The sequence below is a fragment of the Chanodichthys erythropterus genome, chromosome 11 (assembly GCF_024489055.1).
Source record: "Chanodichthys erythropterus isolate Z2021 chromosome 11, ASM2448905v1, whole genome shotgun sequence".
NCBI lineage: Eukaryota > Metazoa > Chordata > Actinopteri > Cypriniformes > Xenocyprididae > Chanodichthys > Chanodichthys erythropterus.
In genome coordinates, this window is record NC_090231.1 from 35,412,873 (window position 1) to 35,440,492 (window position 27,620).

At 41.9% G+C, this 27,620-nt stretch overlaps 1 protein-coding gene across 1 annotated transcript; it reads left to right on the forward strand.

Annotated features, from left to right (window-relative positions):
• The first annotated feature begins 3,616 nt into the window (after positions 1-3,616).
• LOC137030726 (adhesion G-protein coupled receptor G5-like) lies at positions 3,617-10,567 on the forward strand. Its single transcript, XM_067401163.1, has 13 exons — positions 3,617-3,683; positions 3,845-4,288; positions 4,425-4,476; positions 4,870-4,984; positions 5,115-5,237; positions 5,355-5,471; positions 8,559-8,601; positions 8,693-8,796; positions 9,066-9,184; positions 9,325-9,584; positions 9,731-9,830; positions 9,911-10,179; positions 10,452-10,567. Exons 1-13 carry the CDS (start codon positions 3,617-3,619, stop codon positions 10,565-10,567), a joined length of 1,929 nt encoding a protein of 642 aa, XP_067257264.1.
• The last annotated feature ends 17,053 nt before the right edge of the window (positions 10,568-27,620 follow it).

Genomic DNA, 27,620 nt, shown 5'->3' on the forward strand with positions numbered 1-27,620 from the left:
TACGTCACAACACTGGAGAAGAGTCGTTTGCAACTTCCGGTTCACGCAGACTTTAATATCTAATCAAGTTATGGTTATTATCTTTTGTTTTATTTTCAAAATAAAGTTGGAATTTTGTCTTTAAAAAAACAATAATTTTGTTTTTATACACTGCTGTGGAGAGGCATCATGACCTTTTTGGAGAGTATCATGGGTAAGACAAAAACTTCTGGTAAGCAACATAGTAAGACAAGTGGCAGTCATGAGATATTAATAAGAAAGCACAAATACAACAACCTTCAGTCTAATTATGATAGTCAATTTTTGCTGCATCATAAAATAAACCAGAAATCTGGTTTTGAGTTAAATATGTTAATAAATACATTTATTAAGCATTTATAACATGTGAGTTAAAAACGGCTCACTATTTGGCAGGTATTGCATTAAAGTCGCCTTTTTATTCATGCAGTTATAACTGCATTATTAATGATTTATAATGCATTTGTAAATGACTTATTACTCATTAACAAACACCTTTATAAACCCTTTACAAAGGGAACCTTAATGTAAAGTGTTACCGATTTATCTTTATCTGATTTTCAACGAGCAGAAACCTGTAAGAAATGTTACAAACCATAGATAAAATAACTGCTGATAGTGAGCTATCATGTCAGATCACTCTTTCAATTGGAAAAAAATACCCCACCTTAATAGTAAATCATAGGCTATTTACAGTACAAACCTTGTCAGTGTAGCTACTATGAGGGCAAAAAAAATAAAAAAATAAATCAGAAATAAAATAATCGTTCATTAATCGTAATCGAGGTAAAATGTTCAATTAATCGAGGTTTTGATTTTAGGCCATAATCGTCCAGCCCTAGGCCTAGGGTTGCAACATGGTGAACACCACCATTTTGACATATAGCTGCACACATATATTACCACCATGTTGTCCTGGGACATTGATTATGGCATGATGTCCAATAATGTTCCTGCCACGTCTCCTTGTTTTAGTGAGGTTAAAACCTGCCTCATCCACAAAACTCTGCTCGTGACCCATCGTGGCATCTGCCTCTAGCTCCATCACTCTCTGGACAAGACAAAACAAATGCAGCACAGCAGGCCCATGCACAGTACAGTATGCACTTCCAGATTCAGTACCAATGATACTATAGTTTACCTGCACATAGTCATATCGCTGTTGTTTTACACGTTCACTGTTTCTTTCAAAAGGGACTCTGTAGATTTGTTTCATTCGGATTCTATTGTGGGCAAGTACACAACATAATACAGAAATGCTCACATTGTGTATGTTTTGGAAGGTGGTGTCATCCTCAGTTATGCACTGCTCAATTTCTCGTAGCCTTATGGAATTATTTGCAATCACCATATTGACAATATGGGTGAACAGTGAACATTCTTCCTCTGCCCCAGCATCTGGACGTCTAGCAATTCTGTAAAGTAACAATTTTAGTTTTAGAAATTGTGCTATAAGAATCATGGTGAGGGTTTAAGCATTCAGAAAAAAATCTGTAATACACTCAACAGAGGAATTTCAGTTTCCCAAATGTTTACGCATATATCACAATTGCATTATGTAACAGGGAAAATATAAAAGGGAAAGTATACATAGAGCAAGAAAATATGTAAGAGAAGAAGGAAATAAAGAGGTGTAAGCGTAAAGGTGGTGGTCTGGGTAGAGGAAGGTGTGTAATTGTGTTAATGGTATGGTCACAACAGACAGATGTTGTGCTAATTGTGTTTAGAGTTTTGAAAATGTGACTACAGATTGGACAAAGGTTAGCAATTAAAAAAATATGTAAATAATAATTATTCCAAACACAACTGATTACAATTTCTGCTGAAAGCTGACCCAGGTGTCCTATTTTTAGTCTCCCTTACAGTAGTAAATTGTTTTTAGTCATCTTTTACATGGATCAAGGAAGACACATTGATGGGGAAAAAAGAGTGTCAGAGAGAGGGAGGACTAGAACCCTCACAGTACTGTACATCCATCCTTTCCAAATATTTTCCAAAGCACGTGTCCTTTGTAGGGTCATGGGGAGGCTGAAGTCTTTCCCAGGGTCAGAGGGATGAAACACATTCGCACATTCACACGCACACTTAAAGTCTCCAATTCACCTGTCCTGTATGTCTCTGGATTGTGGGGTAAACTAGAGCACCCAGAGGAAACCAACATCAACATCTTACAATGAAATACTGATTTATGTTAACAATCATTCAAACTTCAAAGATAAAACGGTCCCACTGTATATTAAGTGGCCTTAACTACTATGTACTTACATCAAAAAATAAGTACAATGTACTTATTGGGTTCATACTGAATTGCAAAACACTTTTTCTGCTATTGAATTTGGATACGGGTAAGGTTAGGGAAAGCTTTGGTAGTATGGGTAGGTTTAAGGGTGGGGGTAAGGGTTAAGGGATGGGTCAACAGTGTAATTATAAATGTAATTACAGAACATAATTACAGATGTGTCCTTCGGATGAGACGTTAAACCGAGGTCCTGACTCTCTGTGGTCGTTAAAAATCCCAGGATGTCCTTCGAAAAGAATAGGAGTGTAACCCCGACACCCTGGCCAAATTTGCCCATTGGCCTCTGACGATCATGGGCTTCTAATCATCCCCATATTCTGATTGGCTTCATCACTCTGTCTCCTCTCCACCAATAAGCTGGTGTGTGGTGGGTGTTCTGGCGCAATATGGCTGTCGTTGCATCATCCAAGTGGATGCTGCACATTGGTGGTGATTGAGGAGATTCCCCCTTCAATATGTAAAGCGCTTTATAAATGTAAGGAATTAATTAATTAAAAGTTCATAATTTATGTAATGCTCACTGTTGTTAGTGTTTTTTAGGCCAGTGTGTTGAGTGTCAATACATGATTTCTGTATGAGAATTGTTGCCAGTGTTATGGTGGAACAAGCTTATTTTGAGACATATATGAAGTGTTTTATTGGCCTGAGTGAGTTTTGGAGGTGAGATTAACTGTTTGGCCAAGATTTATGTTGGTTATGCAGTATGAAGAGTTTTGAAAATGTGGCTTCAGTATTAAACAATGGTTGTTAGCAACTGAAAAAACTGTAGCGAATGATTTATTGTGGTCTGAGGGTAGGGTTGATGTCTGCAAAGACCACCTGATTCTCACAATCGACGAACAGGGAAGTGTTACATGTCTTCTACTGTATATACAGGGGTAAAGAATATGTAGTTCAGTAATGAATTATTTGCTTTATTTTACTAATAACACATTTATTTGCAAGCAGCTGTTCTGGATTATCTTTGTCATTGACTCACCTTAGGATTTAACAAATTGGATAAGAGTGAAACGAGACACCAGCAAGACAAAAAAATAAAAAATAAAAAATCATGAGATGTTCATCAGGTCACAATGTGAGTAGACTTCACTTTATGCAGACAGGATAAAATGCTAATGATACAAATGCTCATGAAATTAACTGGTTATAATAATGGAATTTAACAAAAAAGATAATACAAAAGTCTATGGAATTCTTGAATTTTATATTGATATAAGGAGCCCATGCTTGATTTGAGTTGTGTAATTGAGCATTTTTCATCTCTTTTTTATTCTCTGTGTTGCTTTTGGGGCATGATTTATGAAGCAGAATCTAAAGACTGTAAGGATGTGGATGATCACCTGTCTTTTGTTCAGTTTGTGTCTGGGTAAGAAAGTGATCACTAGAAGTCAATAAGAATTCAAGCATATTAACAGGAAAGAAAATGTAGAAATTAATAAAGCAACAAAGTTTGCAGCTTTTGTATTCATTCATTCAATCAATCATTAATTTTCATCAAATCATTTAATGTGCTTGTTCATTTAGCAGCAACTGAGAATGACAGAGACTTTAAGATGTGTGGAACATGGCGCCATGGAAATGCACCCCGAAATCTGAATTATGATTTGAGAACAGGCTGTGAGGAAATTGAGATTTCTGCCAATGAGAGCACACTCTCTGTTCGGGGCAGTATCACAGCGAAGTGCACACGATCTTCATCAATTCCTCTGAATTCAAACCCTCTTCAAAGTCAAAGTGATTTCTGTGTGTTCTGGGAGCCGCTGCTGGACCTGCTGATAGTGGAGGTGAATGGAAAGAATCACACTCTGTGTGAACCAAACGCCCTTCAAAAAAACTGCTGCACAAACCTCTCACCTGGGAATCAGAATAATGCCGGTCTGTATGGTATTGTGAAAGGCAGCATCCGTGGTGATGTCATCACCGACAATGTCATGGAAAAATATGCATTTGAAGGACAGTCAATCAACTGCAGTAAGAACCTTTAATGTAATATTTTCATTTTTGTCAAATCAAAAGTGACACTGAGTGAGCTCACTTGTGAGTTTAGCATTTCTGAGCATGTGATCAGTTTGGTTTCAGTATATTTTATCTGTTTTTCCACTTAAAGAGGAGCAGTTCTGTGATAAGGCTGTAAGTCAGACATCCAGAGGAGCAAACATGTGAGCCAATCATCATTTAATTTTAGATTAGTAATAGTTTCACTATTATTTCAGAGTGTTATGAACTAATGTGGTCTATCATGCAGATATCACCACTTCCGTCCTTGTATAGTCAGGAAGAGTGTGAAAAACAGAGTTTGAGCCACAAACAGGAAGCTAGACACACTGGCTGCAGTGGCTTTATTAGTAATATGTTCACTTTTATTCATGGACCTCCAAGTGCATCAATGGATCTTAAATGCATTGATAACTTAAAAACTTTTATAATCATGCTATTTTTGCTGCATTCATGTCTGAATGTGTAAGAATACCTTAATACCTACAGAAAGTAACATGTGAGTATCTGTTGTAGTGTGATCAAGTCTAAATGTATGTGTTTGTGCATCTTCGCAGGATAGAGAATGTAGTGATGAAATCCAATACAACAGGTCGTGTGGATCTACCTTGTGCTCAATTCACAGTCATTGACATGGCAGAGGCCTTCACAGGACGCTATTTCAATGTGCCAGTAAATGAAATTGACATTTTCAGAAGCAGAAATTTGAAATAATGTTTTAGTCACAAGAAAATCTCTTTCTAGCAAATGAATGACTATAGGCACATTCAAGTCTTTGATAAATATATATGCTACATTTCAGGCCCAATGGAATGTAGCCACAAATATGACACCGTCAGTTTATCTTCCCTCCAGCCTGAGATCCATATCTAGTAGAAATTCCAAAGTGATGTGTACTTACTACAAGGACCAGAAATTATTTCAGGTATGACAATTTTTCTTAAGCAGAAATAATCTGATTATTTAGCTTTATTATTTAGCTTTTAGGTTACAACCTATGCAGCTATATACAGTATAATACAACAGTACTTGTGTTGTATAGGGGGGACCGACTGATTTAACTCTTCTGGATGATGTAGTTGGACTCTCTGTGCAGAATGAGATCATCCAAAACCTCCCAGAACCTGTCAGAATCCGGTTCCATCACTCCGCTCTCCCAGTAAGTCTTTTTCTTTGAACATGTTCTACAGTCACCATGTCTGTTTTAGTGTCATGCATGTGCTTATCAAGCGTAGATGTCATGCATGTCAAGTATATGTCCCTTACTAAGAAGCGTCTGTCATGTCTTCATGACACAGCTTTTCTCCCGATGTCTCTATACGACCACAGGCCGGCGTCAAGGGGGGGCTTGGGGGGCTTAGCCCACCCTGCGATGATCTCAAGCCCCTCCTTTCCCAAGCCTGGCAGAAGAGAACGTAAAAACGTAATTAAATAAGTACAGTGTGACATAAAATGTGATTTGTAATTTCAATTAAAAACAAAAAACAAAACGTTACTCATTTTAAATTGAATCGAGTTTTAATCATACCATAACCACAAAAAAAAAATCAGGCAAAAATATGACATGACTATAGGACTGAAGGGGCTCGCACACCGGATGCGAAGCTCAGCGCCGCGACACGTCTTTAAAATTCGAACGCATTGTTTTCTATGAGTGTTTTCTATCGTCGACATTCGACGCCTGTCCGCGGCGCCCAGCTACGACTCGCGTTCGGTGTGCGAGCCCCTTGATGATAGGCGGAGATTTGCTACGACTCTACTGAGAAGTAAAGAGTAAGCGCCGCAAACTCCAGCTGTTCTAGCAGGTTGGTGTTATTTTATTTATTATTAGAATGCGTTTATAACGTTTATCACGTCATCTTATTTTAATCCTGACTTTTAAAAAAAATGTTTGTTTAAAGTTTGAACCAGTTCTGATGGCATCGGCCCAGTGCAAAATCATAATACATTTTTATTCTTTGCGAATAGTGACATAATTAGTAATACTAATCACTTTGTTTTATAGGCAAAATTAAATTATATCGATACCAAACGCCCACTGACACTCACGCTATGTGCACCCCCGGGCAGAAGGGGTAGCCCGCCCTGCTAAAATGTCCTGGCGCCGGGACTGTACGACCAGCAAACCTTTATTGTATAGCTCTGGAAATTCCAACACAGTAAATAGCTGTTCATCCATTTTGCTTTCCGATTGTTTGGATGCCCCGTTGCTATTGGTCGGGTAATCGTCACAGAGCGCAACGGAAAAAGTTGAACTATTTTGAACTTTGACCGCGGCGTGCGCGCAAGCTGCGCTCTGCTGCGTCTGCGCTTTGGTCGACGCAGTCCTCGCGCGGCGCAAGCCATTGAAACAAATGGGTTTCATAGCGCAGCGCTTACCGCGTCCTGTGTGAAAGGGCCTTCACGCATCAACAACACACGTCGCATCCGTTTTGTGTTCACGCAAGAATAGGCATTGTGTGAACATTTTGGATAATATTATTTTGGTAAATTATGTTTTGTTTTTTTTCACAAACAAAGCACGTCGCTTCATAAAAATTGAGTTTAAAGGGATAGTTCACCCAAAAATGAAAATTTGATGTTTATCTGCTTACCCCCACATCCAAGATGTAGGTGACTTTGTTTCTTCAGTAGATCACAAATGATGATTTTTAACTGCAACCATTGCCGTCTGTCAGTCAAATAATGGGAGTGATTGGGAACTTGATCAGTAAGAGTCGAAAACACTTGCATAGACAAAACCAAATTAAACCCTGTGGCTCGTGACGACACATTGATGTCCTAAGACACGAAACGATCGGTTTGTGCGAGAAACCGAACAGTATTTATATAATTTTTTACCTCTAATACACCACTATGTCCAACTGCGTTCAGCACTCGTTTGGTGAGGTCTGATCGCGCTCTGACAATGGCAGTGATGTCTCGCGCTTATAGAGGGGATGCATCGCCGTCACTTTCCCGCCGAAAACGCGCTCCCTCAGCTGGACTGAGTGGCAAAAGAAGCTACTGCGTGACTGGATTTAATAGGGGAAACTGCGAAAACGCAAGTAAAACAAACTAATTACACTAAAGGTTGGACTTGAAAGTGTTTCTTACAACTTGTCAAATAAACCTAATCCATGGATACTGACATGCAGCCAGGAGTCGTGTTTCCTGACATTTATATTTGGCTGATTTTGATGCCGGGGAGACACATAAAGCAAATCTGCCTGTGAATATTTTATATAACTACAATATCGGTAGGTTTAAATCCGCGTAATCACTTATATCAATGTTATATCGTCATATTGTCCAGCCCTAAAACATATATAGTTTTATAGTAGTTTTTGTCAGTGTTGTTTATTGAAAAACACCCAATTATGCAGAGTATAAGATGGAAAATATTTAAATGTTGCTTTAAATGGGTTTGTGTCAAAGCTATTTGTACAGTCAATCACAAAGCTCTTTCCCGTTTTGGATGTGTTTTGTATGTTTTTTTGTGACATTCACGCTGAAAACCAATGCTGCCGCTCAAGGGGCTCTCACACTGGACGCGAAGCTCAGCGCCGCGAAAGGCGCCGAATGTCTTTCAAATTCGAACGCATTGTTTTATATATTTTTTTCTGGGTCTAGCTGGGCGCTGCGGACAGGCGCCGAATGTCGCCGCCGGTGTGCGTACACTTATAGAAAACAATGCGTTTTAAGACGTGACGAGGCGCTGAGCTTCGGGTTCGGTGTGTGAGCCTCTTCAGTCTTTTGTCACACAGTCGTAACGGTGACGTCACGTGCATACCCTCTATACTTCAATGAGCGCGAGACATCACTTCCTCTGTCAGAGCGCGATCAGAACGCGATCAGAAGTGAATGCTGAACGCAGTTGGACATAGTGGTGTATTAGAGGTGAAAAATTATATAAATACTGTTCGGTTTTCCCGCACAAACCGATCCATTCGTGTCTTAGGACATCAATGTGTCGTCACGAGCCGCAGGGTTTAATTTGGACTTGACTATGCAAGTGTTTTCGACTCTTATTGATGGAGTTCCCATTCACTCCCATTATTTGACTGACGGACCACAACGGTTGCAGTTAAAAATCATCACTTGTGATCTACTGAAGAAACAAAGTCACCTACTTCTTGGATGCACTAAGGGGTAAGCAGATAAACATAAAATTTTCATTTTTGGGTGAACTAACCCTTTGTGCAAATAACAAATAAATGCCTCTTTACTGTTAAAAATATTTTTATGTTTTTATTTCATTCCACAGTCTAGCTACTCTAAACAATGTGTTTCATGGGTCACAAGAAAAGGTGCGCGCCAATCTTCAATCTCAACTATTAATTAGAGACATTAAATAGACATACTGATTATTCTTCTCTAACGCGTATTCTTTCTCTGCAGACAGGGAAGTAAACTGGAGATCAGAGGGTTGTGAGACAGATATCATAACCTTAACAGAGATAGAGTGCCGTTATAATCACTTCGCTTACTTCACTGTTCTTGTGGTGAGAAGCAATTTCATGATCAAAGAAAAATATTAAAATAGCGTATAATTATATAAATTTACATATAACTCAATTCATTTATAATTCTAATTGTTTACTTTTTACTAGAATGTGTATAGATTGATTGCTGCTAATATTTCTCATTAAGACCCAAAATGTGTAAACTAAATGACTTGAATTACTTCACTAATGTGTATATTATCAAGAGGAAGTCAGTGCATAATGATTTAAATGGATGACATGTTTAGTCTCTTTCTCCATTGTTTTAGCAAGTGGAACAGAAGGCTACAGTTCACCATCTAGAGGCTCTGACGTTCATTACCGCTGTGGGCTGTGCCGTGTCTTTAGTAAGCTGTTCGATTCTCTTCTATTGGCTCTGTAAACTCAGGTAAACTATGAATTCATTGACTTATATGCAATGCTTATTCTTGCATGACTATTTTGAATCTGCTCCATTGTTTATTTCTATTTATTTTGTATACGTTTACTTTCGATTGTTTTCTTTCCATTGGTTTTCCTGTTCTCCAGAGGAGGGAAAGATCAATCTTTACTGGTTCATCGTGGTCTGATGGTGGCAACATTTTTTTTGTGCCTGTGCTTCAGCCTCACCAGTACACTTGCAAACAATGGAAATGAAACCGTTTGTAAGATAACAGGAACTCTTTTGCACTACTCGCTGCTCAGCTCCCTCTGCTGGATGACTGTGGAAATGTTGCACACGTTCTTGTTAGTGAGCTGTGTATTCACCTCAACACTTCCTCCATGGGTCTTTTACCTGGCAGGCTTTGGTGAGATAGTTAAATCATTAATTATGTCCTAAGTGCCATTTAAACAAAAAAAAATATATAATAATAATAATAATAATAAAATAAACTGTTATATTTCCTAAACTTTAAATTAAGGTAAATAATTCTCTACTCCTTTTTACCTTTAGGTATCCCAGCTGTACTAGTTTGTAGATTGCTCTCTATAGGTGATTTTTATGGCTTAAGGAAAATTATGCCAAGTGAAGATGCCACCAGTCTATATATTATGTAAGCAGACTTACTTCGTAAGATGTAACCATGCAGTATGAATAATAATAATTATAATTATTATTATTTTTTTATCTTAGGTGCTGGATGTTGGATTCTGAGAGAAGCAGACTGGCCCATTACATCATTACTTTTGGCTTACTGGCTGTTGTGTCGAGCTCTGGTGCAGTCATGCTTTTCTTTGTGGCTACAAAGATACGGAACCGGCCTGAGTGGAGGAAGAAACGCATGGCTTTTCTCAGTATCTGGGGTCTCACTTGTCTGTTTGGCACAATGTGGGGCCTCTTCAACTTTGTCTGTCTCTCAGAGGCCACCTTCTTCCTTTTCTGCATTATCAGCTCCTGTCAAGGTGAGTTTTTTATTTATTTTTTTTTCATTAATACATAATTGTTACTTAACACTACTCAAAAAAGATCAAATACTGGCTGTGTTAATTTTATTGTGACATAATATAATCAACTGGGAAACGTAGTTCTGTTCGTGTAAGTTTTTCTTTGTAAGGTTTCAGAAACATTCCTGTCAGATATGGAATCATACAAGTTAAGAAGCCATTTAGAGTTATAATTCTCAATCACTGATTATAATCTGCTAATAATAATCAATGTTTTTGTATCTAAACAGGATGTTTTCTCATGCTGCGATACTATACTCTTGAACGGATGAAAAAGAGCTGTGAATTAAGTTTGGATGGGGGCAGTGCAGGATCTGTTATGTTACAGTGCAGACATGGGAAATGAGTGTTTGGACTGCTCTCATCCTGTAGGTCATAATATTGAATGTCTCAGATGACATTGTGCTCTGGAACACAGTCTAAGGATTTAAACATAAATTTAATTTACATGTTTAATTTACATACTGTATTTTTTTTTTATCGTATTCTTTGTATGAAAGTTTTGTTTTGTTTTTTCAAAAAAAGTCTTGTGTTTCTGCTATTTTTTTGTGTAAATCTTCTGTATGTAATCTTTGACTTTCTATCTTTGACTTTGAAAAACATTATTAACCATGTTTATTAGAAAGAGTTTTAGCAGAGTTAAATACTAATCTGACAATATTTGCAGTATACATTTTACATTATGTAAAAGGCCTATAACATAATTTCTTTCATTCGTTCACTGAGCTTTTGAAAATATTTTTAATAGAAATGTTATTTTTATATTTTAAGAGCTTTGATTCAATTCAACTCAATTCGATCTTTTAGTTAGCTTTCTCTTTGTGGCAAATATGACTGGCTTGGATTTTTATTGCTTTTCGTCTGGAAAGAAACAATAAACTACCGGTACAATTCATTTAAATGTTCAGTCAAAAAAAAGAAAAGACATTTATTGAAACTAACTTGCAAAAACTGACTTCGTTATGACATCACTTGATTGTCTCCATTTACACTCCTTGTCAGTTTCACATGATTGATGTTAATTACACTATACCGACAAGTCTTTTTTGTGTTATATGAGTGAGTTATTGTTCAATTCACACCATCAAAATGAACCAAATGAAAAGTTGAACTGAGCCGTGCCGTATATACCACGCAAAAGCGCCATAACACTGTACTGTCACCAAATTCAGTTCACACATCAATGCTATTCTGCTGCTCATACTACAACTGTTTGGTAAAATGAGCTTTTGCATAATCTTTATGATTTTTATTATATATATATATATATATATATATATATATATATATAATTATATATAAAATATTCAATAACTTTACTGTTATGCAGTGTAATGCCATCAAATTCAGTCCACACATCAATGCTCTCTTTCTGGTTATACTATAGCACTCAGTTTGAAAAAATGTACTTTTGCATAGCCAAATTGTTGTGATTTTGTGAAAATGAAAATGATTTTGCTATGATTATGAAAAAAGACATTTGATCGAACGAAGTGTTGTAGTACAAACAGTAGTGGAGAGCATTAATATGTGAACTGAATTTGGTGACAGTACAGTGTGTTCCAGTGAAGTTATTGAATATAAAAAAAAAAAAAATAATAAAATAAATAAAAATAATGTGTTTAAAGTACGACCAGTAGGAGACCATTGATGTTTAAATGGAATTTGGTGACAGTACAGTGTGTAACATTGAAGTTATTGACTATTTTTTTTAATTAACGCTTTTCGGATTTTGCACTTTGTCTCTCAGCCTCCTGCTCAAAGAGATCAATAGCCTATTATAAAGTTTCCTCGTATTGAGGAAAATTAGGTTGTAGCTCTTTGTTTACGTTACTATGATTGGAAAGAGGTGTCATTTGAGTTTTAAAAAATGTTTAGAGTTATTGATCCAGGAACTTTACTGAACTCCTCGAGTTCAAAGTAAAGAACCTCTCCATTGTACAGAGCTGACTGAAACACTGCCAGTGAGACGTTAACAAGCAGTGTTTGTCCAGAAAAGTCTCAAAAGAACTATCAACAAGTTTCCTACGCCCCCGAGGCCTTGCGTCAAAGTGGGAATATCTTCCGGTTCGAAGTAAACAAGTGGGACGTGACAGTCATTCAAGATTTAGCGATCCAAACTTGTGAACGTTTGGACTTTACTTAAAGACTTTATAATCCAACATCAATATTTGAACAATGTTTTACAATAATGTTCAATGTTCATCATGCTAAATCTAATTGATGTTTATATTGACCTCACAAGTTCGCATGTCCATTCAGCGTGAAAACAAACTTGGCTTGCTCTCCTTAAAGGAGGCTCGAACAGCTTGAGCTCCGAGTTAAACCCCCCATAACAGAACTGCGTGGAGGGAGGATAAGAGAAATAGAGGAGGTAATGGGGAGGAGGAGGGATGCTGGAAGAATTGTCGCTGGAATGACATAATGTTGATTGACAGGACTGAATGTTTAGGCTCCTCCCTAATGTAAGTTTGGAACTACATATAAAAAGAGAACACACCTATTCAGTTGCACCTGCTTCCATTTATTTATGATCACAAGAATGCACAAAGCCTTTCAATTCCAAAGGCTTACACATTTAAAGGTGTCATCGAAAGTTTTTTAAAAGATGTAATATAAGTCTAAGGTGTCCCCTGAATGTGTCTGAAGTTTCAGCTCAAAATACCCCATAGATTTTTTTTAAATAATTTTTTTAACTGCCTATTTTTGGCATCATTAACTATGCACCGATTCAGGCTGCGGCCCCCTTAATTGCTCGCGCTCTCCACCCCCCCAGAGCTCTCCACTCTATCGTTGCATAAACAAAGTTCACACAGCTAATATAACCCTCAAAATGGATCTTTACAAAATGTTCATCATGCAGCATGTCTAATCGCGTAAGTATGGTATTTATTTGGATGTTTACATTTGATTCTGAATGAGTTTGATAGTGCTCCATGGCTAAAGCTAACATTACACACTGTTGGAGAGATTTATAAAGAATGAAGTTGTGTTTATGAATTATACAGACTGCAAGTGTTTAAAAATGAAAATAGCGATGGCTCTTGTCTCTGTGAATACAGTAAGAAACGATGGTAACTTTAACCACATTTAACAGTACATTAGCAACATGCTAATGAAACATTTAGAAAGACAATTTACAAATATCACTAAAAATATCATGATATCATGGATCATGTCAGTTATTATCGCTCCATCTGCCATTTTTCGCTGTTGTTCTTGCTTGCTTACCTAGTCTGATGATTCAGCTGTGCACAGATCCAGATGTTAATACTGGCTGCCCTTGTGTAATGCCTTGAACATGAGCTGGCATATGCAAATATTGGGGGCGTACATAGTATTGATCCCGACTGTTACGTAACAGTCAGTGTTATGTTGAGATTCGCCTGTTCTTCAGAGATCTTTTAAACAAATGAGATTTATATAAGAAGGAGGAAACGATGTTTGAGACTCACTGTATGTCATTTCCATGTACTGAACTCTTGTTATTTAACTATGCCAAGATAAATTCAATTTTCAATTTGATGGCACCTATAAAGAATATATTGATAAAATACCCTATGTTTACGTCACTTTTCTGTGCATTTCTATTAATTTTCCTCTAAATTATGCAATGATTGCAATCCGAGGACGTTTAAAGCGATCTCTTGTCTCGCTATACTGTTATACTTTCAGTCAGAGCAACAGAGGGAGCTCATGAGAGGAAAAAAGGAGTAATATGAGATAAATGAGTTATACAAGTGTGTGAAACTGAGAAAGATATGTGTATGCATTTGTTCGGTATCAACTATATGCGTGCGTCTCAATCAGCTCCCTAGTTCAGTAGTCAGGACACTGATCAGGGAATCGGCCATTCATTTACATGATATACTGATTCATGACCTAGGGAGCTGATTGAGACGCAGGGAAAGGCGAAGAGACAGATAAAACATTAAACCAAATAAATACACGATTATAATCATAAATGAATTGTCTACGTTCCTCAAGCAGTCTCTGGTATTTTCCATAAACGTGTGTATTTATAACCACAATTGTTAGCATAAGTAGCCTTTAGCATCATATATAAGACAGTGGAAACGCGACTGGCTGTGGCACACATGACACCAAGAGTAAAATATCACATCATAAGGCTTTGGTGATAGCATCAGTGACAGGTGAAGTACAGACAGCGGGTTTGTTCATGTATTGCAGGGCCAGGATGCTCTTGTAGTCATGCAGCAGCATTTTGTGGAGGGTCAGAAAGTAAAGGACAGTTAAGGGCACAGAAATTGTTTATTGTATTGTGATATTATTAACTAATAAATGTACTAAACTGAAATGTTGTCCCTGAGCGTCGTAACGACATCTCTCGTAAAGATTTGCAACTTTACAAAGTAACAATAATCCGTAAAACACTTAGCCTCTTCGCTAATTAGCACACTTAATACCTTTGGTATGCCACTTCCGCAGCCCCCGGAAGTTGTACCCATGTTCTTTTTTACAGTAGAAACAATAGATGTGAAAGAGCTTTGGCCTCATTTTTAACTCTTCCCATTGGTGGAGCAAATATAGACAAATAAACTGGCAATACTGTCTCTAAAATGTACGGTACTCGATATCAACTTCTTATTTATGGAAGTATTGTATAAAATCAATATCACATCTGCAATTATGCTAGCTAAACTCAAGAACTCAAGAAACAGTATTTTACAGTAACAGAAGTATAATTTTGAAAAACATGTTTGCAATCATGTACACAGGAAAGACTTGAAAGTTATGAAATGAAGTTATATCAGTGAGCAGGTTTCTTACAGTTTTTCTCAATTGTTAACACACAGTTTATGGAACAATTCACCATTTTCTCACAACTAAATACAATGTCGTTGTAACACAGTTCGTAAATATGGGAAGAAGGAAGCGGGAACCGGCGAACATTCAACAAAAGTTTAATCTCAAAATAAACAAACAAAACGAAAGTAATGCCGGCAGACCCTCGCGGACGTCTGCCGGCCACCCAAACATAACAAAACCATAACATAAAGTCCAGGCCTGGTAGTCTCTCTGTCACGTGAAAAGAAGACTGGATGCAATAGCAAGTTATTCACTTTAATAGTCAGCCAGGTAGTCAGATATATACACACAGTACAGTCACAACACAGACAGCAGGAGAGATGGTAACACAGGGACTGGATGGGCGCTGGTGTCCGTGGTGAGTGGTGCTCCGTGGTGAGAATCCGTGAGATGAGATGAGCAAGGTAAATCCAGAACGAGTATCCAGGGGAACAGACAGGAAACAGCAACGAGAACTCCAACTCCAGGAAACAAGAAACACGGTAACACAAGACAACACCAGGACTCCAAAACAACGATCTGACAAACATGAGACGAAAGACAAGGCGTTAAATAGGCAAGATCTAATAACCACCAGCTGCCGCTGATCAGTAATCAGCGGCGACGCCCACACAGAAGAATCAGGTGACACACCCCACAACCCACACACAGACAACAGAATGACACAGTGGATCTGCGAACCGTGACAGTACCCCTCCTCCTAGGAACGCCTCTCGGCGTTCCCACCACTCCTTACCTGTTGATTGTAATCATCAATAAGGGAGTGATCCAGAATGTCCCTCGCAGGTACCCAACTTCTCTCCTCCGGACCGTAACCTTCCCAGTCCACCAAGTACTGGAATCCGCGTCCCCTCCGCCTCGAGTCCAGAATACGATTAACCGAATAAGTTGGTTCCCCGTCTACGAGACGCGGCGGTGGAGGAACCGGAGCAGGCGGATTAAGTGGTGAATGAAAAACTGGTTTGATTTTGGACACATGGAAGGCGGGATGAATCCTCCTGTACGCCGGAGGCAATTTGAGGCGGACTGCCACTGGACTAATGATCTTAGTGACAGTAAACGGGCCAATGAATTTGGGAGCAAGCTTATTAGCCACGGAGCGGAGCGGAATGTTCTTAGTAGAAAGCCACACTTTTTGACCAACGACGTATACGGGTGGCTTTGACCGGTGGCGATCGGTCTTAGCCTTGGTGCGCGCCCTCACTTGCAACAGAGTCTCGCGGGCTCTGTTCCAAGTGCGATGGCACCTCTGGACAAAGGCGTGGGCAGAGGGGACCGCAACTTCGGACTCCAGACTGGGAAACACAGGTGGCTGGTAACCTAGGCTACATTCAAACGGAGAAAGGCCCGTAGAAGACACTGGTAACGAGTTGTGAGCGTACTCAATCATAGAGAGTTGTTGGCTCCAGGAGGAAGGATTCTTGGACGCCAAACATCGCAACATTCGCTCTAAATCCTGGTTGGCTCTCTCGGTCTGACCATTGGTCTGGGGATGGAACCCAGAGGAAAGACTAACCGTTGCCCCCAGTAACTTACAAAACTCTTGCCAGAATTTGGACACAAATTGGGGACCCCTGTCAGAAACCACATCCACCGGGAGGCCATGTAGCCGGAAGACATGATCAATGACAGTAACCGCTGTCTCCTTAGCAGAGGGTAATTTGGCTAAGGGTATAAAATGGGTCACCTTCGAGAACCGGTCCACAACGGTCAAAACAACCGTATACCCTTGGGAGGGTGGGAGGGCGGTCACAAAATCTAGCGCGATATGGGACCAGGGTCTCGAAGGGACAGACAGCGGTTGGAGTAACCCATCTGGAGGGCGGTTGGAAGTTTTACCAGTAGCACAGACCGAGCAAGCCAAAACAAAATCGCGAATGTCGCGAGCCATACCTGGCCACCAGAATCGTTGCTTGACCAAAAATCTGGTTCGATTAACCCCTGGATGGCAAGCCACGTTAGAACAATGACCCCACTTGATGACGCAGGACCTTAACTCATCCGGCACAAACAAACAGTTCGGTGGGCATGCGGGCGGAGGCGTTACCCCTTCTAAGGCCGCCAGGACCTTCGATTCGATCTCCCATGTAAGAGTGGAGACCACTAATGTCTCGGGAAGAATACACTCGGGAGTAGACGGGTGTTCGGAGGGATCAAAAATGCGAGAAAGAGAATCGGGCTTGATGTTCTTGGAGCCCGGGCGGTACGATAGAGTAAAATCAAAACGACCGAAAAAAAGTGCCCACCGAGCCTGCCTGGAATTGAGTCTTTTAGCCGATCGTATATACTCTAAATTCTTATGATCAGTCCAAACGATAAAGGGTACCCCTGAACCCTCTAACCAGTGACGTCACTCTTCCAACGCTAATTTGACTGCCAACAACTCTCTGTTACCAATATCATAATTGCGTTCAGCGGGAGACAAACGATGAGAATAATACATGCAAGGGTGCATCTTGTTATCTGAGGGAGAACGCTGGGAGAGAACTGCACCTACCCCCACCTCTGACGCGTCGACCTCCACCACGAACTGACGCGAAGGATCAGGGGCTATCAGAATGGGGGCCGAAACGAAGCGGCCCTTCAGTTTGGCAAATGCAGCCTCGGCTGCATCTGACCACCTGAAGGTCGTTCTGGAGGAGGTCAAAGCGGTCAGAGGTGCGGCTAGTTGGCTGAAATTGCGAATAAAACGCCGGTAAAAATTGGCAAACCCCAGAAACCGCTGTAGGGCCTTACGGGAATCTGGACTTGGCCAATCCACCACAGCCTTAACCTTGTCAGGATCCATGCGAATTCCCTCAGACGAGACGATGTACCCTAGGAAAGAAACAGATTGTGCATGAAATTCGCATTTCTCCGCCTTGACAAAAAGCCCATTCTCTAACAGCCGCTGAAGCACTCGTCTGACGTGTTGAACATGCTCCTGGAGAAACGATGAAAAAATCAATATGTCGTCCAGGTAGACATATATGAACTGGTCAACCATGTCTCTCAACACGTCATTGACGAGTGCCTGGAAGACCGCGGGCGAGTTGGACAGCCCGAAGGGCATGACCAAGTATTCAAAGTGCCCTCTAGGGGTGTTAAAAGCGGTCTTCCACTCATCCCCCTCCCTGATGCGGACCAAATGATATGCGTTTCTTAAGTCCAATTTAGTGAAAATGGACGCTCCTTGCAACCTCTCGAAGGCTGAAGACATCAACGGCAAAGGATAAGTATTCTTTACCGTGATGTTGTTCAGCTCCCGGTAATCAATACAAGGTCGCAAAGACCCGTCCTTCTTCCCCACAAAAAAGAACCCCGCCCCCGCTGGAGATGAGGAAGGGCGGATGAACTTGGCTGCCAGGGAATCAGAAATATATTTCTCCATGGCCTCCCTCTCGGGAACAGATAGAGAGTACAACTTGCCTTTAGGCGGAGACTTACCCGGAACTAAGTCTATTGCACAATCGTAGGGACGATGCGGAGGGAGAGAAGCAGCTCGGGACTTACTGAACACCTCCTTCAGGTCAAGGTACTCCTTGGGCACGTTAGACAGATCCACCGCCTCATCCTGCAAAACAGAAACAGACACCGTGGGACAAGCAGACAATAGACAAGACTTGTGACACTGGGTGCTCCATTCAGTAATAATTCCGAGTTGCCAGTCGATGTGAGGGTTGTGTTTGGTGAGCCAGGGGTGTCCAAGAACGACAGGTGCGTGAGGGGTGTCCATGAGGAGGAACTGTGCTTCTTCTGAATGGTTACCGGAAGTGACGAGGGTGATGTAATCCGTAGTGTGGGAGAGACTGGAAAGAGACTGTCCATTGAGTGCGTTGACTGAAATGGAGTGCTCAAGGGATGATGTAGGAATTCCATGTTGTCGTGCAAACGTGATGTCCATGAAACTGCCCTCCGCCCCAGAATCCAAAAGTGCGCTACAGGTGATGTCGTGTGTAGCCCATCTCAGTCTAACCGGGAGGAGGGTCGATGGCCTCGAGTTTACTATCGGGCTTGGTCTTTTACCGGGCAGTTCTTGATGATGTGTCCCGATGTCCCGCAGTATAAGCAAAGACCAAGGGACCTCCGCCGCTCCCGCTCCTCCCGAGAAAGCCGAGCTCTCCCTACCTGCATGGGCTCAGGATCGGGTGCTGGGCTAACCGCATCCACCGGGCTGACAGGAAGACCGCTGTGCCTCTCTCCGGATTCCACTAGTGACTCCACTCGTCGGAGGCGAGAATCAACTCGAAGCGCCAGCTCAACAAGCCCGTTGAATGTCTCTGGAAGGTACAACGTGTATATCTCCCGGTGGATACGATCAGCCAGCCCATGCAGGAACACGTCCCACTGCGCCTCCTCGTTCCACCGACACTCTGCCGCGAGGGTGCGGAACTTGATGGCATAGTCAGCGACCGTGCGGTTGCCCTGCTTGAGAGCGCTGAGTTAGCGGGCGGCCTCTTTTCCCGCAACCGCACGGTCGAACACCCTCCTCATCTCGGCGGCAAGTGCCGTGAATGAGGAGCAGCACGGGTCCTGATTTTCCCATACCGCCGTTCCCCATAGCGCCGCCTTCCCGGTGAGCAGGGTCAGTACAAACGCCACCTTGGACTCCTCCCTCTCAAAGGTGCGTGGCTGCAGGGTGAAATGGAGAGAACATTTATTCAAAAACGCTCGACAAAAATCTGGCTCACCGGCATAGTTCTGAGGAACGGGAAGGCGGGGCTCCGACAGGTCTCTTTGTACGGGTGTTGGTGGGGGAACGGACGGTGGGGCTGGCGCAGTGGGAGCGCGAAGTTGTTGTAGCTGCTGGGAGAGCTCGGACACCTGTGTTACCAGCGCCTGGACGGCGCGTCCGGTGGATGAAAGACTCTCCTGCTGCTGGTCCATACGATTAACATCATGACTGATGAACTCCGTGAAAGCTGCTGAACTCGCTGCATCCATAGTAGATGGTCAGATCGTTCTGTCACGTGAAAAGAAGACTGGATGCAATAGCAAGTTATTCACTTTAATAGTGCTTCACGCCAGGTAGTCAGATATATACACACAGTACAGTCACAACACAGACAGCAGGAGAGATGGTAACACAGGGACTGGATGGGCGCTGGTGTCCGTGGTGAGTGGTGCTCCGTGGTGAGAATCCGTGAGATGAGATGAGCAAGGTAAATCCAGAACGAGTATCCAGGGGAACAGACAGGAAACAGCAACGAGAACTCCAACTCCAGGAAACAAGAAACACGGTAACACAAGACAACACCAGGACTCCAAAACAACGATCTGACAAACATGAGACGAAAGACAAGGCGTTAAATAGGCAAGATCTAATAACCACCAGCTGCCGCTGATCAGTAATCAGCGGCGACGCCCACACAGAACAATCAGGTGACACACCCCACAACCCACACACAGACAACAGAATGAAACAGTGGATCTGCGAACCGTGACACTCTCGTCCTTCATTGTAGTCGCTCCTCCTTTTATGCCTCCAGAGCTCCTCTGTGAGAGACTCGAGGCCGGCACGCCTCGCAGGTGACGCTCGTTATCACTCGCGTCACCGGCCTCGCGCCGTTCCCTCATGGCTCTCGCCCGCCCTGCTCGTCACAGTCGTAACTACACAAACCCAAATATTTCAGTCAAAAACATATTCTCTTCAGATGACACACAAAACCTATACATAGCAGTGTTTCCCACAGGATTTTGTGAGACTGTGGTAGGTGGATATCGGTACCTCTAGGGGGGTCTTGTAAACAATTTTGTGCTCTAATAGTAATTTATTTATTCAGAAACAGCAATAACTCCAGCAAGATAAAGCCATTTTATGCAAATCCACATGCCTTTAATGGGAATATATCATATTGGAGAGTTTTATCGTGTTGAACAGAGAATGATTGGGTTTCCGTGAACTTAAATTTAAAGATGTAACGTTATATATTTTACTGTCCCTCACATGAAGCTATGGAATGGCTTCGAATATAGTGCACGAAAACTTAATTGGTGCTAGTCTATAGTTGCGTCCCAAATGACGCACTATACACTATACACTATGTACTTGTGCACTATGCACTCATCCATGTAGTGCGTGAATTGTATAAGGTTATTTTGTCATTTAACAACGGAGTTCGATCGTAAGTTATGTCCATAACTATGGATCTATGAGACCGAACGATGACCGTCACCACGGTCTTACCTGAATGACGCCATTCTTCCGCCTATCCTCGAGACCTAATATCAACAATGTCAGGTGACTGACCTTAGGGGTTGGCTATATAACATCCGGATGAACCAACCACTTCTTCTTGCCTGGAACGCCCCAGTTCGTCCCAAGTGACAAGAGATGGTGACGGTCATCGTTCGGTCTCATAGATCCATAGTTATGGACATAACTTACGATCTATTTCGACCTCACTCAGACCGTCACCACGGTCTTACCTGGATGACTAGTAACATCAGGGTCACGAGGGACCAATATCTTCTCCCTCTCCTGGCAATTTAGCTACAGATAAAACAGCAGACCCCAAAGAATTCGGATTGGTCACATTAATCCTATAAAATTTTGTAAATGTACATGGAGTACTCCAAGAAGCTGCAGCACAGATGTCTGAGAGTGCTACTCCCTTGAGTGCTGCCCAGGAAGTAGCCATGCTCCTGGTAGAATGAGCAACCAGATTACCAGGAATAGGTAGATTCTGGTTCGAATATGCTTGTGAAATTGTATCCACAATCCAATGAGACAAACGTTGCTTAGACACAGGCTTACCTGTACACTTCTTGTCAAAGCATACAAATAGCTGTGTGTGTGAATGCCGCAACGGGCGAGTACGCTCAATGTATGTGTGCAATGCTCTAATAAGACAGAGAGAGAAATTATCCAACCCTGTATTTGTACAGAGAGGATCAGGATGGAAAGCATCAAGCTCAATTACTTGATTAATTGTGTTAGGCTTAAGGATCTTGGGTAGGAATGACGGGTTTGGCCAAAGAAAAACCCCTGCTTTTTCCGCCTTCCATCTCAAGCAGTCTTCACTGACTGATAAAGAATGCAATTCACCAACTCTTTTGGTCGAACATATTGCCAAGAGGAAAACTGTTTTCCATGTCAAGAACTTAAGATCAGCTTGTTCCAAAGGTTCAAAAGGTGCTTTGACCAGTGAGTGTAAGACAATAGTAAGGTCCCAAGTAGGTGATCTCATAACTCTCCCTGGGTGTAAACGATGTGCACCCTTAAGAAATTGAGATACTAAAGGGTGTTTACCAACACTTATACCATCTACTAATGTGTGAAAGTGGGAGATGGCTGCAATGTAGACTTTTATGGTATTGACTGATTTCCCTGAGTCCAATAATGACTGTAGAAAACGCAGAACCAAATTGGTGTCGCAGCTGGCCGAGTTTAGTTGACGGTCTTGACACCATGTTGAGAAAATTCGCCACTTGCTAGAGTAGTTACTCCATGTAGAGGGTGCTTTGGAACTATTTATTGTCTTCAATACAGCTTCATCTAAGTCATTAGAGAAGGACTTATCAAGGGCCATACCCACAGTTGCAATGTCTCTGGTTTCGGGTGCCAGATTTGTCCCTCTGCTTGGGAGAGGAGATCGACTCTCTTCGGTAATGGCCAAGGGTGACCTTGGACCAAACGTACAAGGGCTGGAAACCAATGTTTCTTTGGCCACCTTGGAGCCACAAGTAAAACTTTGTAATGGCCCAATGCTATCCTCCTGAGCACCAGGGGAATCAACGGTAGGGGAGGAAAAGCGTACAACAACTCTTTCGGCCATTCTTGAGATAGTGCATCTATCCCCAAGGGGCCTCCCTGGTTGTTCAAGGAGTACCATAGATCGCAATGAGTTGTTTCCGTAGTCGCAAACAGATCGATCCTCGCCATACCGAACTGACTCCATATTAGTCTCACTACTTCGGGATGAAGACGCCACTCTCCCGGGAGAGGTCCAGTTCGAGACAACAGATCTGCTGCTTTGTTTACTACTCCCAGTATGTATACTGCCCTGAGTGACGAGAGTTTCGGAAAAGCCCAGGAAAGCAGCTCCTTTGTCACCTGGAGACATCGTGCTGATCTGGTGCCGCCCTGGTGATTGATGTGGTACACTGCAGACATGTTGTCCGTTCTTATCAAAACATGTTTGTTCTGCAACAATGGGTAAAAAGCCCTCAGGGAGAGATACACTGCCCTGAGTTCCAGCACATTGATGTGCTCCAAGGTCCAAGGAGATTCCCAGACACCCCTGATGGACCTGCCTTCCCAAACTGCTCCCCACCCCGTTAGAGACGCATCCGTCGTTATCACAGACCGCCTCGCTGGGATGTTGCCCAATGGAACCCTTTGTGATAGCAACGTCTTGTTCTTCCAAGGACGTAACATCTGGACACACCTTTGTGTGATCCTTATCCTTGCATGTCTGTGTAATTTGGGATGTAACTGGAAGCTGTTCAACCATCGCTGTAGTGGACGGGCTCTGAGAAGGCCGAGTGGGATCACAACTGCTGCCGCTGCAATCATACCGAGCAATCGCTGAAATTGAATTAACTTAACTTCACCCTCTTGTTCAGACAAAATGACTGAGCTAGGTTGAGCAAATGTTCCACCCTCTGGGGTGATAAAGATGCAGTCATCAGTTGGGAATCCAGTGAAATTCCCACAAACACTGTCTGTTGTCTGGGAATTAGATTGCTCTTTTCCCAGTTCACTTTGAAACCGAGAGACTGGACATGTTGAAGCACTATTTCTGTGTCCTTCATGATTTGATTGCGAGAAGGAGCACAAATTAGCCAGTCGTCTAGGTATGACAGAATTTTCAAACCTGCACATTGAAGAGGTCGAAGGGCTGCTGAAACCACCCTGGTAAAGACCCTTGGAGACAGAGACAGGCCAAATGGAAGGACCCTGTACTGGTAAATCTGACCTTGAAAACCAAAGCGAAGAAACGGTTGATGATCCTGACAGATGGGTACGTGGAAATATGCATCCTTTAAGTCTATGGAAGTGAACCATTCTCCCAGTTCTATGGATTCCAGAATTTTCACTGTAGTCAGCATTTTGAAAGGTAACACTTTTATGAATCTGTTCAGTTGTCGTAAATCCAGAATTGGTCGTAGTCTGCCATCTTTCTTGGGTACTAGGAAATATTTCGAATAGAACCCAGTTAGCTGTTCGTTGGCATTTATCTGCACAATCGCTTTTTTCTGTAATAAGACTGTAATCTCGTTGGCCAAAATTTGTGCCTGGACTGGGTCTTTGACCATGGTCACGTGAACCCCTGAAAAGGTAGGAGGGCGTCGCCGGAACTGTATCCTGTATCCTGTCTTGATGGTATCTAGAACCCAAGGATCTGATGTTACTTTTTCCCAACTGTCCAGGCATAGTTGGGAGCATTCTCCGGCGACTCCGAGACTGCTATGCAGGACCTCCCCGGGGTTTAAAACCCCTGGTAGTACGCCTTTTAAGAGGTCCTCCCCTGACTGAAGTGTGAGACTGATCAGTTTGGGGAGTTTGGTAAAACTGTCTGGTGCCACGATCATGAGATTGGTATCCCCTAGTTCGTTTTTTGTCATACCCCCAAGGCTCTGAACGAGGAAAGTGTGGGGGCTGAAAGGAATGGGCAGCTCTATGGCCATATCTGGTAGGTCCACCAAAAGTTTGCTGAACTGATTCTCTTCTGCGTTTTGCCTGCTCAGCAGTATCCAGTAAAGACTGGGACTCATTGTGAAATATCTGTCCTGGAACTACCGGCATATTAGTCAACTCCTTCCTAATAGTCTCAGGCAAAGATGTTTGAGCTAACCAGATCTGTCTTCGAGCTAAAATTGCAGAAGACATAGATGCTCCGATGTCTCTGGTAAGCTGTGAGTGTGTAATAAGTGCCGTGTCAATCAAATTCATGACATCACGCTCCTCTGTATTGACAACCTTCCTCAAAGCAGCCAAAACTATTGCCAAAGCATTACCTGATCGGGCTGCCCGGGTAGCTGCATTATACGCTTGGCACATTAACCGATCAGTCTTTTGACACTCTTTACCAGGACAACGAGGGTTGTCTGTAACCTTATCAGGTCCCAAAGTGGTTAAAGCCGCAATCTCTCGCTCCACTGAAGGTATATTTCCCATGCCACTCTCAGAGGGATAATTTATTTTAACAAACTGCCTACAACCTGCGTTAAACTGGGGTGCAGCTTTTGGATTATTCCAAGCTTTCCTTAGCATCTGTAAATAATCATCAGCCACAGGAATAGACGCAGGAGGCTGTGTACGTGAAATGCTCGTCCATACACCTTGTGTGGGGGCAGGAGCTGTAACTTCTTCTTGGGTATCAAGGCCCAGGATCCTTGCTGCACTTAAAATGCTTGAAAGAATGTCAGAATGTGGATTCACTTCTGAAACATCAGATTTAGATTCCTCTCCCTCATTTTCTTCAGCATCCTCCTCACTACCATAGAGAGAATTATTTGCATGTAGTGATACAGCATCCATAGAATCATCCCTCCTTTCCTGATTTGATGTTAATTCACCTCCAGGAGAAAGTGCAACAGGGAGTACCGATGGTTGTGTGTTTACTGGAGGATTACGCGTTTCAAGCTTACCAGCTAAGTCACGTAATGCTGCCAAAATTTGTAATTGAGTGTCACCTTCGGGCTCTTGTTCTGCTGTGGCCCTTTCCCGTATATCCTGAGGTATGTCAGGGCATGAGGACTTAGTGAAATCATCAGGCCTCTTGCGTTTATGAGGGGAAGTGCTAGGGATCACTTCTTTGCTACCACTGGTTACATTTTTGACTCTTTGCACTCTTTCCTGCAAAGATAGCTCCAATGCAGCTGCACAAGGGTTTTCAATATCATCTAATAAATGCTGCATACCCAAACAGGAGGGGCATTCCCGATGCCCATCACGTGGGTGTATACCAGTTTGGCAAAACCGACATTTTGAGTGACTCATGACAAGCCAGAGTTCAAGTCACTCAAATAATAACAGTCTATGATAAGGGGAAAATAATAATTAAATAAATAACCAAGTTTAACTGTAACGAATCACAGTATCTTAGTCGATTGAAATTAAACTGCAAGATTTCAAAAATAAATTATCTGGCATTTAGTTAAATAACAAAAGTAACAATTCCATTAACATAAAGATTGTGACGAATCACTATTCATTAATCATCCTTAAAGTCTGCGAACAGAGCTCTTGGACTGATACAATTTTTAAATTGTAATTCTCTAAAATAATCTACTTGGTATTAGTTGAAAAAAATATAATTAACAATGTACCATTATTTATATAGATTGTGACGATTCACACTTCATAATTATCTTTCAAAATAAGTCTGCGAACAGAACTCGGAGAAAACTATAAATCCACCATTCTACGTGCGCACACGCAGTAAATAGGATGGAAAAATACTTGTCAGCTGCGAACAGCCGACCCAATAAAAAACAAACTAAACAAACACTCACCGACGTACGCTCCACCGACGCGCCGAGATACATAAATGAGGAGAAATCCACCGCAATCCTCAGGGACATGAAGCGCCTGCACGAAAACGTGACGGATTGGAACTGTAATCTCTCCTGTAATCAAGCTCAAAATGCGCTCTACCGCTTCGGTCTCAGATGAGGCGAGAAAGGCAAGAGGAAGTGGTTGGTTCATCCGGATGTTATATAGCCAACCCCTAAGGTCAGTCACCTGACATTGTTGATATTAGGTCTGGAGGATAGGCGGAAGAATGGCGTCATTCAGGTAAGACCGTGGTGACGGTCTGAGTGAGGTCGAAATAGATCCTCCCTTCCCCTCCACTACGTAATTAAAGCTGCGACAGTTGAGTGCACAAAGTGTCCAACATTCCACACTTTCCCTGCGTTCCAATGTCCATACTATCCATCCTAAATAGTATGTGAGATTAAAATAAGTGTGTCCCAAAGCATAGTATGTTGAAAAGAGTATGCCAAAAGTCTCCGGATGGTCTACTATTTCCGGTAGATTTTCGAAGTGTGGATCCGTGCACACTATAAAGGCTAATATTGCCCACAACCCATTGCGCATTGGACGAGGATTCAGTTCAGAACTACAAACACGAGTAAAAAGTGTTAAAAAACTACAAAACATGGCGGATACGCGCGATCGACGCTAAGAGATTTGAGTGACTAATAATCATTTTAACCTGATAGAAAATATATATTTAATGTTACCCGTGTTATTTTTCATCTGCAAATACCAATGTGGACTTTTATAAAGATCCGAATGGCCATTAACTTTTAAATGCATCATTATGCATAAATATGAGGACAGTTCTCCACATGAAAGACCCGCGACGATCAACGTGCTGCATTTCTCTCCGATACGGTAGGAAATTAACTAAATGAAATGTGGAGGATGTAAGATGATTGACAGGCCAGTTTACGGTGACAGGATGCGACAGAGAGAATTGACGCGATTGTATGACGTGTTAGTATGTCCCAAAGCTTGCACTCTAAAAACTCCTGGGTTATTTCTTTAACCCATTTTCTGGGTTATTTGTGTTGGGTTAAAATTATGGATTATTTTTTCAGAGAGTAACCATTTTCTGGGTTATAGGGCTAATATT

What these genes read in the sequence shown, in the direction of transcription:
- LOC137030726 (XM_067401163.1), top strand. Translation starts at nt 3,617, where the DNA reads ATGAAGCAGAATCTAAAGACTGTAAGGATGTGGATGATCACCTGTCTT. An exon ending in TTCATGGGTCACAAGAAAAG is followed by an intron (nt 8,602 to 8,692) that starts GTGCGCGCCAAT and finishes CTTTCTCTGCAG; the next exon opens with ACAGGGAAGTAAACTGGAGA. An exon ending in CTTTTACCTGGCAGGCTTTG is followed by an intron (nt 9,585 to 9,730) that starts GTGAGATAGTTA and finishes TTTTACCTTTAG; the next exon opens with GTATCCCAGCTGTACTAGTT.